This window comes from Fusarium flagelliforme, assembly GCF_020744385.1.
Source record: "Fusarium flagelliforme strain FIESC 12 MPI-CAGE-AA-0113 chromosome Unknown B0J16scaffold_4, whole genome shotgun sequence".
Classification (NCBI taxonomy): Eukaryota; Fungi; Ascomycota; class Sordariomycetes; order Hypocreales; family Nectriaceae; genus Fusarium; species Fusarium flagelliforme.
Genome location: NW_025763506.1, coordinates 4618347 through 4629936, shown reverse-complemented (window position 1 = coordinate 4629936; position 11590 = coordinate 4618347). Strand labels below are relative to the sequence as shown.

General features: G+C 44.5%; 6 protein-coding genes across 6 annotated transcripts; 3 read left to right on the top strand and 3 right to left on the bottom strand.

Moving 5' to 3' along the window:
* Positions 1 to 1923: 1923 nt before the first annotated feature.
* Positions 1924 to 2571, bottom strand: B0J16DRAFT_320866 (uncharacterized protein; the record flags this gene model as incomplete). Its single annotated transcript, XM_046125602.1, has 2 exons — positions 1924 to 2277; positions 2563 to 2571. The coding sequence occupies 2 exons, from the start codon at positions 2569 to 2571 to the stop codon at positions 1924 to 1926; spliced, it is 363 nt and encodes a 120-aa protein (XP_045983744.1).
* Positions 2572 to 3209: 638 nt separating this feature from the next.
* On the top strand, positions 3210 to 3737 carry B0J16DRAFT_385155 (uncharacterized protein; the record flags this gene model as incomplete). Its single annotated transcript, XM_046131482.1, has 1 exon — positions 3210 to 3737. One exon carries the CDS (start codon positions 3210 to 3212, stop codon positions 3735 to 3737), a length of 528 nt encoding a protein of 175 aa, XP_045983743.1.
* Positions 3738 to 4079, top strand: B0J16DRAFT_268440 (uncharacterized protein; the record flags this gene model as incomplete). The annotated part of the gene is made up of 1 exon (XM_046123486.1): positions 3738 to 4079. A coding segment is annotated over one exon (342 nt), but the record flags the coding sequence as incomplete, so codon positions are not given.
* A 1752-nt stretch (positions 4080 to 5831) lies between these two features.
* B0J16DRAFT_385153 (uncharacterized protein) lies at positions 5832 to 6579 on the bottom strand (the record flags this gene model as incomplete). The annotated part of the gene is made up of 2 exons (XM_046131481.1): positions 5832 to 6480; positions 6542 to 6579. The coding sequence occupies 2 exons, from the start codon at positions 6577 to 6579 to the stop codon at positions 5832 to 5834; spliced, it is 687 nt and encodes a 228-aa protein (XP_045983741.1).
* A 1035-nt stretch (positions 6580 to 7614) lies between these two features.
* B0J16DRAFT_320863 (uncharacterized protein) lies at positions 7615 to 9163 on the bottom strand (the record flags this gene model as incomplete). The annotated part of the gene is made up of 5 exons (XM_046125601.1): positions 7615 to 8121; positions 8276 to 8379; positions 8536 to 8752; positions 8825 to 8954; positions 9105 to 9163. The coding sequence occupies 5 exons, from the start codon at positions 9161 to 9163 to the stop codon at positions 7615 to 7617; spliced, it is 1017 nt and encodes a 338-aa protein (XP_045983740.1).
* Positions 9164 to 10923: 1760 nt separating this feature from the next.
* On the top strand, positions 10924 to 11544 carry B0J16DRAFT_415374 (uncharacterized protein; the record flags this gene model as incomplete). The annotated part of the gene is made up of 3 exons (XM_046133522.1): positions 10924 to 11220; positions 11274 to 11418; positions 11467 to 11544. The coding sequence occupies exons 1-3, from the start codon at positions 11126 to 11128 to the stop codon at positions 11542 to 11544; spliced, it is 318 nt and encodes a 105-aa protein (XP_045983739.1). The 5' UTR covers positions 10924 to 11125.
* Between the last annotated feature and the right edge of the window lie 46 nt (positions 11545 to 11590).

The window sequence follows — 11590 nt, the reverse complement described above, 5'->3', positions numbered from 1 at the left end:
ACGAGCTTGCTATCTTCTTTTGACCTTTCATGCCTTATGTACGTTATGAACTTTCAAAAACGACATTTAAGAGTGTAGGTTAAGGTTGTCGTCTTGCTTATTAACCACTAGATTTCCCAATTACTGGTAGGTCGAGCATTGGCTACGTCACACGGTAAACCTAAGTTAACTGATAAATGCACTAATCCATGATAGGAAATGCAACGCTTGGTCGAGAGTCCATCCAATCTTTGCAATATTGCATAAAATGCCATGAATGCGACGTTAATTGAGATCGGATAAGATTTGCCTTGGAACACCAATTAGACACCTTGAAAAAGAAATCGAAATTTAATCTGGCGGAAAATGTGCCGGTGGCTTGAAACCGCAAGTCGAATTTGCCTACTGGACTGGTACGCCGGGCAGTTGGTATAGTAGGCTTTATTACGCATTGTCCTCGTTTTTATTAAGCTGTCTTTGTGCTGCATTGGTTTTGCGATCTTTGATTAGTGGAAAAAGCAATCCCTGCAAGCGATAAACTTCAAAAACATAGGTTGGGTAGACGGTAAAGAGAATACATGAATAGGACCTCCTGTAAATAGGTCATTACCTTGTGCTGGCTGCTGAAGGGAAGGCTTACAGTTCCCACTTCCTCTAGCATACAACCATCGATCCGTGGCTCTCGGTATATGTCCTCTATTTCATACAGTCAATAGATATACTGCAATGTTACCGAACACATACATATATGTGTATGTATATATATACATCATACTACTTACCGGTTTAGTCTCGTTCCAGTTCTTCATATGCCTTTGATACAAGTAAACTCTGCTTCTTTCCAAGCAGCACTCTTGAATGCCCATTTATCCTCGTCCATGGATGGCCCATGGTTCGTAGGACAATTGTACCTCAATCTCTTAGTATTGAGTGTTGTTTCTAGTCCTCAGTTCAAACAGAACTGGAATGGTTTTATAGGAGGCAGAAGTCTTCTGTCATCGGACTTCCTTCATGCAGATATTTATGCGTTTCAAATGGTGATTTTCAACCATGCTTATCTCATCAATGATAAGAACTTCAGTACGTCTCAGACGAGCCGCAACATAAGTGTGAAGTTCTTCACTCTTCAATCTTTCCAGAGAGTCCTTGTGAAAGTTGCGTGTCCAGCCCATGTAAGACCAAGTCGACATGCCGTGGACTTGAAGTGCAGACCGGCCAGTGGGGACGACGACGTCGACTCGTTTGTGTTTTCTTTTTAGCTCTTTAACTACAGCTTCTAAAACAGTAGATTTGCCGCACCCTGAGTCGGTGAATACCAGAGAAGAGAGAAGAAGAACGCGCCTTTTACATCCCGTGGCGGGATATTTTAATTATGAAGGACGTTGAAAGGAGGCAGAAGAGCTCAAGATAAATGTGATGGCGATAGAAAAGAGGACGCTAGGGAATAATATCACGACACAGTATTTACGGTGACGACTTCAGCAAGATGGCAGGAATTGACGTCAGTAATCTTGGGTCGGTATTGAACATGCAGGGAAACCCTGAACCAAATGAACTTGATAACTGTCAGTCTATGTCGATTGCAATTTCATGTTCTCGTTCTTCAAAACAAAGCTTGGTAAAGAAATCGTTTCAAGAAAACAAAAAGCTTTTCCATATAGATCACAACCGATTATTCTATGTGGCCAATGATCATCAACCTCCATATGATACCGTTCCATGTACCGTCTCAGCATGATTTTGCAAGTGCATCTTGTGGTCTAACGTATTATTGCATAGGAAGCAATGGAGCTTTTCATTTGCTTTAAGGTTAGAAAGATGGCGGCGTTTGAAGTGCCTGCTCAAATCTCCCGGTGAATAGAAAGGCTTAATTAGCCCATTGATAGCTGGGTCGGAAGGCTGAAGAGTGGTAGCCCAACCAACACAAAGAAAGTACGTGCGAATTCAATCCGTCCGGCTTTTAATAAAGACTGAAGTTATTGCATCGCCTAAGGCGCTACTTTCAGCGTTCTCAGCGGTATTATCGTGCAGATTAGAGACAACCTTCCTGGCAGCAATTGCTTTTTGTCTTGTTATAGGAGGCAGAGGCGGTTCCTGAATAGAACAGTAAGACATAACGCTAAGAATCGCATTATTACGTCGTCGATATTCGGACTTAATTGTATTGGTAGCTGGAGCTCTTAAAGCTTGGTATAGGCGTTTCTGGGCCGGATGAGCATCTTCGTCCGATGGCGAGACTGGTGGCTCTTCAAACGCCTTGCCAGCTAGTTGTCGCTCGATATCGGTTACAGCCTGTTCCTAGGACCAGGTCTATCTGATTTGATCTTTACGTTTTCTGTGCAAATGCGCCTTCTCACTTTGAATGTCCTTAGCAATATTCCTTAGATGTACGCGGACTCATTGGGACTTATTGCCTTTAGAATTAAGGCGTTCTCGTTGTTGTAGGAGATCCTATATCTTGGGGTCATTATTAATACTTGCGGACTGCTCTACAGTGAGATGCGTAGGCCGTCGTTTGCTGGCTGAGTACCCAATACTGCAAGCTTAACGCATTAGGGCTTTTTGCTGGTCTTTGTAGCTTACAACAGCCATAGTATCCACAGGTACAATACGGCTAAGGTAATGTTTCTCGAAAGTCCTAGAGTTGGCGTATTAAAGCATAAGGTTGCGAAGTCTATTGCTAATATTCGCTAATTTACTCATTAGTTAATCTATATTTGCAAATAAAGAACGTACGTACAGTATTAGTTAAACTCGTTGCCTGCATTATAATGAAGCGTATACAAAATTGCAATAACACTAAACCTAGCTAGTTCGCTAAGCTTCTTTATCTAACTGGAAATTATATTATACGTAATTTGTTTATTTGCAGATAATACGTATGCGTTTATTCCTATCTTAGTGGCCCTGCGAAAGATGAATATATTATTCATACTCTACTTAAGTGGCAGCGGTAACTTGTGCTCGTTGGGGTGGATATCAAGCTTGCTTAAATGCTTAGGAGAAGTAAGAGTCGGAGCATTAAATGCTACATGATGGAATAGAAGACCTAGAAGAAGGGTATGTGGACTGAGTAGCAAGCTTGAGTTAAAGATAGTCTCAGGAAGAGTCAAAATGTTGCTGTTTAAGTCAGGCTTAGCGGCCAAAAGCGCGTTTGGCTACATCAGTTACGTTTCTTTTTCTCCAAGGAAGGTCTTCGTGAAGCGGAGCCTAAACTGAATAAGAATACGATGCGGACCGCCCTGAGGATCACGCGCCAAAGAAAGCTCGAGATCACCAAATCTGAAGAACAGGAGGGCTCTAGGTCTAGAGCCACTTGGTGCGATGAGAGGGAGGAACAAAAGAGCATAGATTCGATGCTCGCCGAGGTGAAACCTCTGTTTAGTCGTACTAATGGTGGTCTCTGCTTGCCGCTCAAGATCCTCGATAGTCATGCATCGGTTTTCGCGTCGCTCTCCTGTCAAGCCGTGATCGACAAAGAGTTGCCGAAGGATCTTGTCAACTTGCTCTATTATCAGACAACACAAGTGGATGTTGGTTTTCACAAAGAGGAGCAGATTTCCATCACCTGTGCTGGGCGGCCTGGAATTTTGAGAGACCTTCTAGAAAACTGTCGACAAGGATACCTTAATGAATCAAAGAATAAGACGACCATCCACGGACATCGTGATGAATACTGGAGAAAGGAGAAAGCAGTGACTGCTCGGCCTCTGTCGACAGTCATTCTTGACGAAAAGCAAAAGGAGGATCTGAGTTAGGACATTCAAAACTTCCTCAACCCCGAAACTAGATACTGGTACTCCCAACATTTAATTCCCTACAAACGAGGATACCTCTTGCATGGGCCGGCTGGTACTGAGAAATCCAGTTTCAGTTCGTCAATTGCCGGTGAATCAGATATGGATATCTACGTCGTCAGCATTCCCGGTGCAAACGATCAAATCCTAAAAGGCCTATTTGCTGGCCTCGCAGACAGATGCGTCGTCTTATTGGAGGACATTGATACAGCAGGAGCTGCATGTTCCAGGGACTCTCACTCAGAGGACTCAGACAGCGACACAGACGCAAGGCTACAAACTGGAGACGCTTTAACATGTTAGCAGAAAACCAAGGAAGCGCGACAACTAACGAAACTACTTCGGGACGCGCGCCGCTTTATTCTTTCCCACAAGCGGGCCATCGAGATTGCTCCATTAGAGGTCTATGCATCAGCACTCGTGTTTAGTCCCACTCGCAGCCTAATAAGAGAGCTTTTCGAAAATGAAGAGCCGGACTGGATCACGCTCAAGCCGAGCGTGGAATCAGACTGGAATGCATGCCTGCAGACGCTTGAGGGCCATGGCGATTGGGTGAGCTCGGTGGCCTTCTCGGCGGATAGCCAGCGGCTCGCCTCAGGCTCCCACGATAAGACGGTCAAGGTCTGGGATGTAGCAACGGGCGCATGTGTACAGACGCTCGAGATTGACCTGATGGTTACTCACCTTTCATTTGATCCGATGCCAAAAACTCTCCTCTCTACCGACATTAGACTTCTGAACCTGGACCTCCCGGCTCCTCCGCCTGCCATCGATAATCAGTCGACTGACGCAATCTTATGGGGTTTTTGCCACTCTGACTGGGGTATAAGTACCGACGGTGTATGGATTGTAAAAGACGGAAAGCGGATGGTTTGGCTACCTCCAGACTATCGGATGATGGCAAAGGCTCAGGTGGGATCAACGGTCGCTATCGGCTGCCGTTCAGGTCGTGTACTGGTGATGAAGTTCTCTTAGAGCGGAGGCAGGCATAAGTACCTCTTTGGTTACAAGCAGCCCTTTTCCGGTCGACCTAGCTCAGCGTTATTTCTTTCTTTTTAATTTCTTTTCACTTTGATCTCGGAGGGTCAGAGGGACCGAATAAAATTTCTATCGAAGGGACTGAGGCGTTCTTGCCTTCTATGACCTACTAGACCGCACAGAAACTGTCTAGCTTCGGGAATCACATCGTGCACGCATATGGTCAGGGACATGCAGGAACTATGTATCGCAGCACTCCTTAGCTTGTTTAACATATATCCTACCCATCTTAGAGTCCCGCCACTCAGAACAATATTATGATATCAAGCCCTCCCACGATTCCTGAGCTTCGTACAGTAATGGACTTGCAAGCCCGAGCCATATCGTCTGGGGAAACGTTGAGTAAATCGCCGACGGATCTCCATCCACCCAAGCTTCTCGTCTTCCTTTAATTTTATGAGGAAATTGTTTTCATCGTCTGAATACTTTGCCCCTCTGACAGGAGCTCGCATGGCCTTTTCTCTCCCTGCGATCGAGCGGGTTGAATCTGGACTCGCACTCACGGCATGCGGATGATTTGCGCAAAGGGGCCACTCGAATTGGAATTGAAACGTAGTCTTGCCATCTTCAGTAATACGTTTCATTGAAACATTCTGGAGCTGCCATTCCTAAAACTAAGCAAGAAACGTATTAGCATTAGAGGGAATAGATCTCACATGCAATAATACTTAATTCAATAAGCCAAGTACTAACTTACCACGCTCTCTCAATAAGTATATAACGGCTCTTGTAGATCACTTCCTGCGGCAAGAATCCTGCGCACTGGTGGGGGAACTATGAACCAAGCGATAAGGAGAGCTAGTTGCGTTTGTGATAATACTGTCTATTATCGGAGCTATCTCCAGAACCATATCTCTGATTTAGTAAAGGGTAATAGTCCTTGTTACGTATACATTCTGGAGTATTAAGGTTATCCTTACTACTAGAACCTTTAATATCTACGTCTCTATCCTTATTTTGCACTATTTTATGCGCATGTGAAGATCTGCAATGAGAACAGCGCCGGGACGATAACTCTTAAGATGGGGGAGATATTGGAAACAGTCGGTCTCCGAGTGGTGATCCGGGTTCAGCCTCTGCGGACTTGGACCCAGCATCGCTGGATTCGCCGCTGGCCTGGTCGTAGCCTTGGTCGTGTTGTGATTCGGGTGGCAGGCTTTTCGCGGGGGGTGGAGTGTGGGCTCTAGAAATAGCATCATCACGCGATGTGCTCGCGCACTCTATGCAATCGTGCAACGGCGTGTTTTCCACATCTCCAGAGCCTATAGCAATATGACTGTATGTGTGCAGCAAAGGTGATGTGGAAGTACTCTGAGCATCATCGTTAGAATGTTCTTCAGAGAGAGCATCGACCATCATGATATCCGGCTCGCTGGTGGCTCCGGCGACGAGCTGCTGTTCGTCTGACACGCTCCTATGTGTCTGACTCCCAGGGCTAGTAGGTGCGACGTTAAAACTGGCATCTGCACATGCCGTCGCATCTCCAGCGGACATGCGATTCGTCTGATAAGGAGCTTGTTGATTCGGTTTAGGATCAGCAAGGGAATCCATGTGTGAGTTGTGTGTCCAATCTTGGTCGTCCTCTCCTAGAGCTGGAGATACTGCTGGCGTAGTATCCGCACCGATGGCGGCCTCAGACTCAGTTGGACTGTGTTTGGTACTCGTGCTATCTATGAACAGGCTGTTAAGGCTTACTCCAGAAAGGATGATAGTACTAAAAATCTTACCCAAATGGTCTGGGATACTGTTCGTAGGTGTTGTGCATGATTGCGAGTCAAGAGTAAGGTTATTAATAACATCAGAAGATAGAATGGAAAACAAATGCTAGGAAATGTCTCCTTCCCTCTACAACTAGGCGTTGGGGCGATAGAAGTATTGCGATAGTCAGTTAGTCTCTGGCGAGAGAACTTCGTTCCAAATCAGAACGATGACGTGGCAGGATGGGCAAGTAGAGCTGATCAGGAGGCAAGGATGTTTGCAGGCGAGTGAGGAACTCAGACACAAACGGGTAGAGCATAGGAAAAAGCAGAGGTCAAAGATACATGTTCACAAGATCAGAGGAGGTTCTTGTCTTATATACAGTGGGTCACGTGATATACTGTCGGACGGGTGCGCGTCTTGCCTGTTTAGGCAGTGACACTAAACCGAAGGCAGCAGCAGCGTGTCCGCGATTACTATGCTGCTAAAGTCCTTAGCCGCTCCGTAATATAAGTATATCTATAGTTAATATTAAAGGAATTTAATTTGAGAGAGGGTATTTATTTACACTTTTCGGCAATGACCCAAGGTTGATGCCTAAGGTAAATGCCTAAGGCAGAAAGCGTGCACTAGCCCTCGCTTGTCGATCGAAGAAACCCGATAATCAGATTTTAGTAGGGCTGATTGCACTATCGGTTCACCTGCTTTCGTCGTGATGTATCTGATAAGTAATCAGACCAGATGAGTGAGAGCATTTCCCCTGTCCCAGGACCGATATGCTCCAAAAGCATATATGCAGTACCGACAGAAGGAGCAGCTGATTCATGAATATAGTCAGAGAGAACTGGATAGCGCAGACACCGATACATCCATTTCCAGGCCTTACGCCAGAGGCTGGTGTAGATTGAGGTCTGCTGGCTAAGCAATAGGGGCATTACTTACAGAAGTCAGGATGGTTCTATGAGCAGACGCTTTATATATATGAAAGATACTTACTTGTTCCAAAAAAACAATCAGATACATTTTATTAATAACCATTTTGACTAAAGAAACCTATATCTTTCTGTAATTAACATAGAGTGATAAGCTCAGCTATAACGTTCTAGATATAATTCCACTCGAGGGGTCTTTGTCGGTTCAGTATCATTTCAATAGCAGAACGGATTGCCTGAAGGTGTGTAGCTCCGTCGATTCTCCGAGAGATGTAATGTACTCCTATCGGATCTACGGCGGCTAAGGCGCTTGGGGTATAGATGATCTTGTCGATAAACTCTATCAATGGCTTTTGGTCCAAAACATTTCCCATCGAGACAAGATAATCGAACACAGAAGATATGTTGTCCGTCGAGTTTTCCCGGATAATCCTGTGGAAAAATTGTGTCGGGGTCTTGCGGCGTGAGATCGTCTTTGCATGTGGGAACAGTCGGAGAATGCTTGCCATTGTCATGAGGCCTAAAGCAATCTGTGTCGTGCTTGAGGTCTCCATTAGATCCTGACTTGCCCGCTCGAATATTCCTTGCCAATGGCCGCTGATTCGTTGAGGTGCGTTTGACTTCCACTTTTGATAGTCAAGGTAAGTCCAAATAGTGAAGATGCGTTCTAGGTTATCCTGCCGGATGAAAGATTAGTCCACACGACATGAATCATTCCAATGGAGTTGGAGGTTCAGTAATTCCTTTTGCGGGAGGTTGGATACCCAGTTATCCGGGAAAATCTGATTGATCATGAGTAGATGTCCATATAAATGATAGGTTTGAACTTACTGTTAGGGATAACCAAAGACTCACGCCCCACTTCTGAGCCTGTTGGCTAATGTACTGAGGATCTAGGAAGCAGTCTTTAAAAGCTCGGGTGCTTGACAATACCCCTAGAAAGACAGGCAGATTGATCTCGGCATGAAGACTTTCCGGTTTTTATCCTCCTAATAGTGCGTATATCATCTTCGGCAGATTGAGTTCGTGTTGTTTGGATAAATGAATCTCTGCAATACTTATTTGGGCTCCTATACTGATAAGCAACATACGAATCGCTATTATGACGTTTAGATCTGGACAGATACTGGCATATTGGTGCCGAAGCCCCTTTTGGAGTTGGTCCAAAAGAGTCGAAGGGTCTAGATCTTTAATGGTTGATGCTAGCGGATCATTAGATTGGACAAGGCATAGGGCAAGGAATATAATTGCTTGGCCGAACTTCTCTCTAATACAGACCGCGAAGCTTCCCGAGCCAGAGATATTCACCTTTAGGCATTAATACTTATAGTACAGTAGGTAAAAGGATTGAAGAAGGCATAAAGAAGGTAATAAACATACCGAGATATCGTAAAAGAGTTTATAGTACTGCTGCCAGGAGTAGTTTACTAGCAACATCCCATCACGAGCAGTACCGTAGCGAAAGTTTTTAATAGAGTTTAAATGGTACTTAAAAGCTGGGACTGCTGGCCTATACTATTTGCATTTATCCTAAAGTAATAGCGATTCAACTGGGATTAAGAGCTTGTAGGAGTATGGCTGCTCTATGAGCTTCTGAGGTAGTAAAGCGATGAATGAGCGACAAGGGGTAGGTCCAACAATATAAACGTAATGTATACACCAAGTGTTCTCCGGATGGTCGTGTAGGTGCTTCTGGGTAACGGTTGCGTTGAAAGTCATTATAGTGGTGTGGAAGAAGAGGTTAGAATAGAGCAAATGATTTTACTTGGGGAAACAAAAGTGAAGGGATAGGTTATGAGTTGAGAAGAGGGAGAAGTTAAGTATTTATATTCGGCAGTGCATTAATTCGGAGGGCCCGAGAAGCGAGTATAAGCTCTAAGTGTCTTGAAAAAGCAGTAGGGTATCATGGTACCCGAATTATAACTACAACCGGGATTTATCGCACCCTCCCCTGATGTTGGTCTCTTTTCTTAACTATTACAACCTCAGCCGAAGTGACATAATATCAAGGAAGCATTGCCTTTATCTGTGGCCAGACTATTTTTATTTGTAACAAGTGATATGTTTTCCACTAGGGTTAATTTTACTATTGATAAACGCTCTCCTTGGTAGTTTTCGTGGTCGATGCCACTTACCGAAGCTTATTGACAGATGCGCTCACAACGTACATAAGAGGAGCCAGGTATCTATTAGTAGAAGCAGACCAAGTATAGGTGGAAAAAGATGAGGTGTGATACTGGAGATAGCTGAGGTATTAGCTACGCCAGAAGTGTGTAAGGCCAACGATGAGCTCGTTTGTTTAACCTTCATGCTGGTCTAATTAATCTATACGAAGAATGTTCCCTTCTATGCATAAAGTGGGAATTTGCTTTGGATGCTTCTCCCTTGATGGGATAAAGATATCCCTACGATCTATCTCCTCCAATAACACAAGTGCCGGACCATTCAATTTGAGCTGTGCCTCAACGCACAGCCTCTCTTAACTTCGAGGTTTCAATCATTGGCCATTACGCCGCGCTATTCGAGGTAGGTTACTCGGTATCTCCGAGGATCAGCATGCTAATCATGCAACTCATGCAACAGCAGCTCCTCGTCCCCAGTAACTATGGGTATGTCTTTTGGATAAAGCGGCCCATGCTTTTGGAGGCGTTAGGTAACAGTTATTATCAACAATATCACGGGTTAGGGTTTAGTAACTCGTGAAGGATGATCTTACACTATCTAATTATTTTAATCTATGGCGATGCACATTAAAGTAACAGTACAAGTTGAATGTCGTTTGTATCTTGAGTCTCATACTGAATGGTCATATACTCAAAGTCTACTAAGGTTAGGCTCAGTGTACATCGATGTTGGCTTAGTGACCTTCCACATTAGTGAGGTGGTGAGTCAGTTGGTATATCCTGAGTAGCATTAGCCCCTCAAGAGGATCCGAGATGTGGATGTTGTTTACGTGGCCTTACAGCCTTAATACGAACCGTGTCACTACTCAAGTCCAGCAAGGCATACCAGGCAAGGTTTATAACTAATGAAGTTTGATAAGGCAGATTACAGCTAAAAGGTCAAGGATAGTGTCTCTTTAGCATTGCTTTCAGTATTTTATAACTATAGCAGAAACATCTGCTTTAATTCAATCAACACAGAGTCTTTACTATATACTCTAATACTTGCTATCTCAATTAACAATTTATTGTACTTAAAAATTATTTAGTAGTAATATAAGAGCCAGTATGAGGTTATATTGAACTTAAGTGTACTCAAGAACTAAGCTAGCTAGTTATAGCCTAGTGTATGTCATGGCTTTAGTCCGTGTGGAGTTAGCCTACTTTTCGACTTACTGGGGCCTGAAACGCGAGCCCTGCATGCCGGCCTCTGATTCGTCAGCTTACCCGAGACTCGGGATAGGCTCAGGGCCCGCTCAGGTTAAAGCAGCGACTACTCAGGATGGTGGGCGAGAAGGGAAATGCTGTGAATCGATATTTACATTCTGTATTAGACTGTTTCCAGGATCTAAAACAGCATGAATACGTAGCTATGATTCGACAAAGCGAGGATATCGGAAACCATTCATCTATAAAGAGCCGGTGCTGGTGCCTTCTTCGTTCTCTCATCATCTTTACAAGCATCCAAAACTCACCAACACTCTACTTCTAACTAACACTTACCAACCATTTGTTCACAATGAAGTTCTCCGTCGTCTCCACAATCCTTCTCGCCCAAGGCATCGTCGCCATGCCCTGGTCTAACGACAAAGTCAAGACCGGCGAAGAGATCACGTAAATCCTTCCTCTACCCAAATATCTACCACTACTAACTGCGCTCTCGTCAGTCTTCACATCCAAGTGTCCCAAGGCTCATCCGCCAACCAAGATGTCACCACGATTCCCAAGCCCAACGGACATATCGACTTCATTGACAATGAAGTTTGTCTGAAGGTTTGCTGGCCTGAAGAGCCCAAATGCCCTGAAGGATGGGTAAGTTAAAAACACCTATGCAGGCTGCTGGTAGCTGACTTGATACAGTCTTCTAAGAAACTCGGCGAGGATAATTACCCTTGTTGGACTTGCTGCAAGTCTTTTTCCGACGACAAGTATCTCTAGATTAGAGAGAATTGCTAGATTTGGTCAATGGTGGTTTGAAAACGAG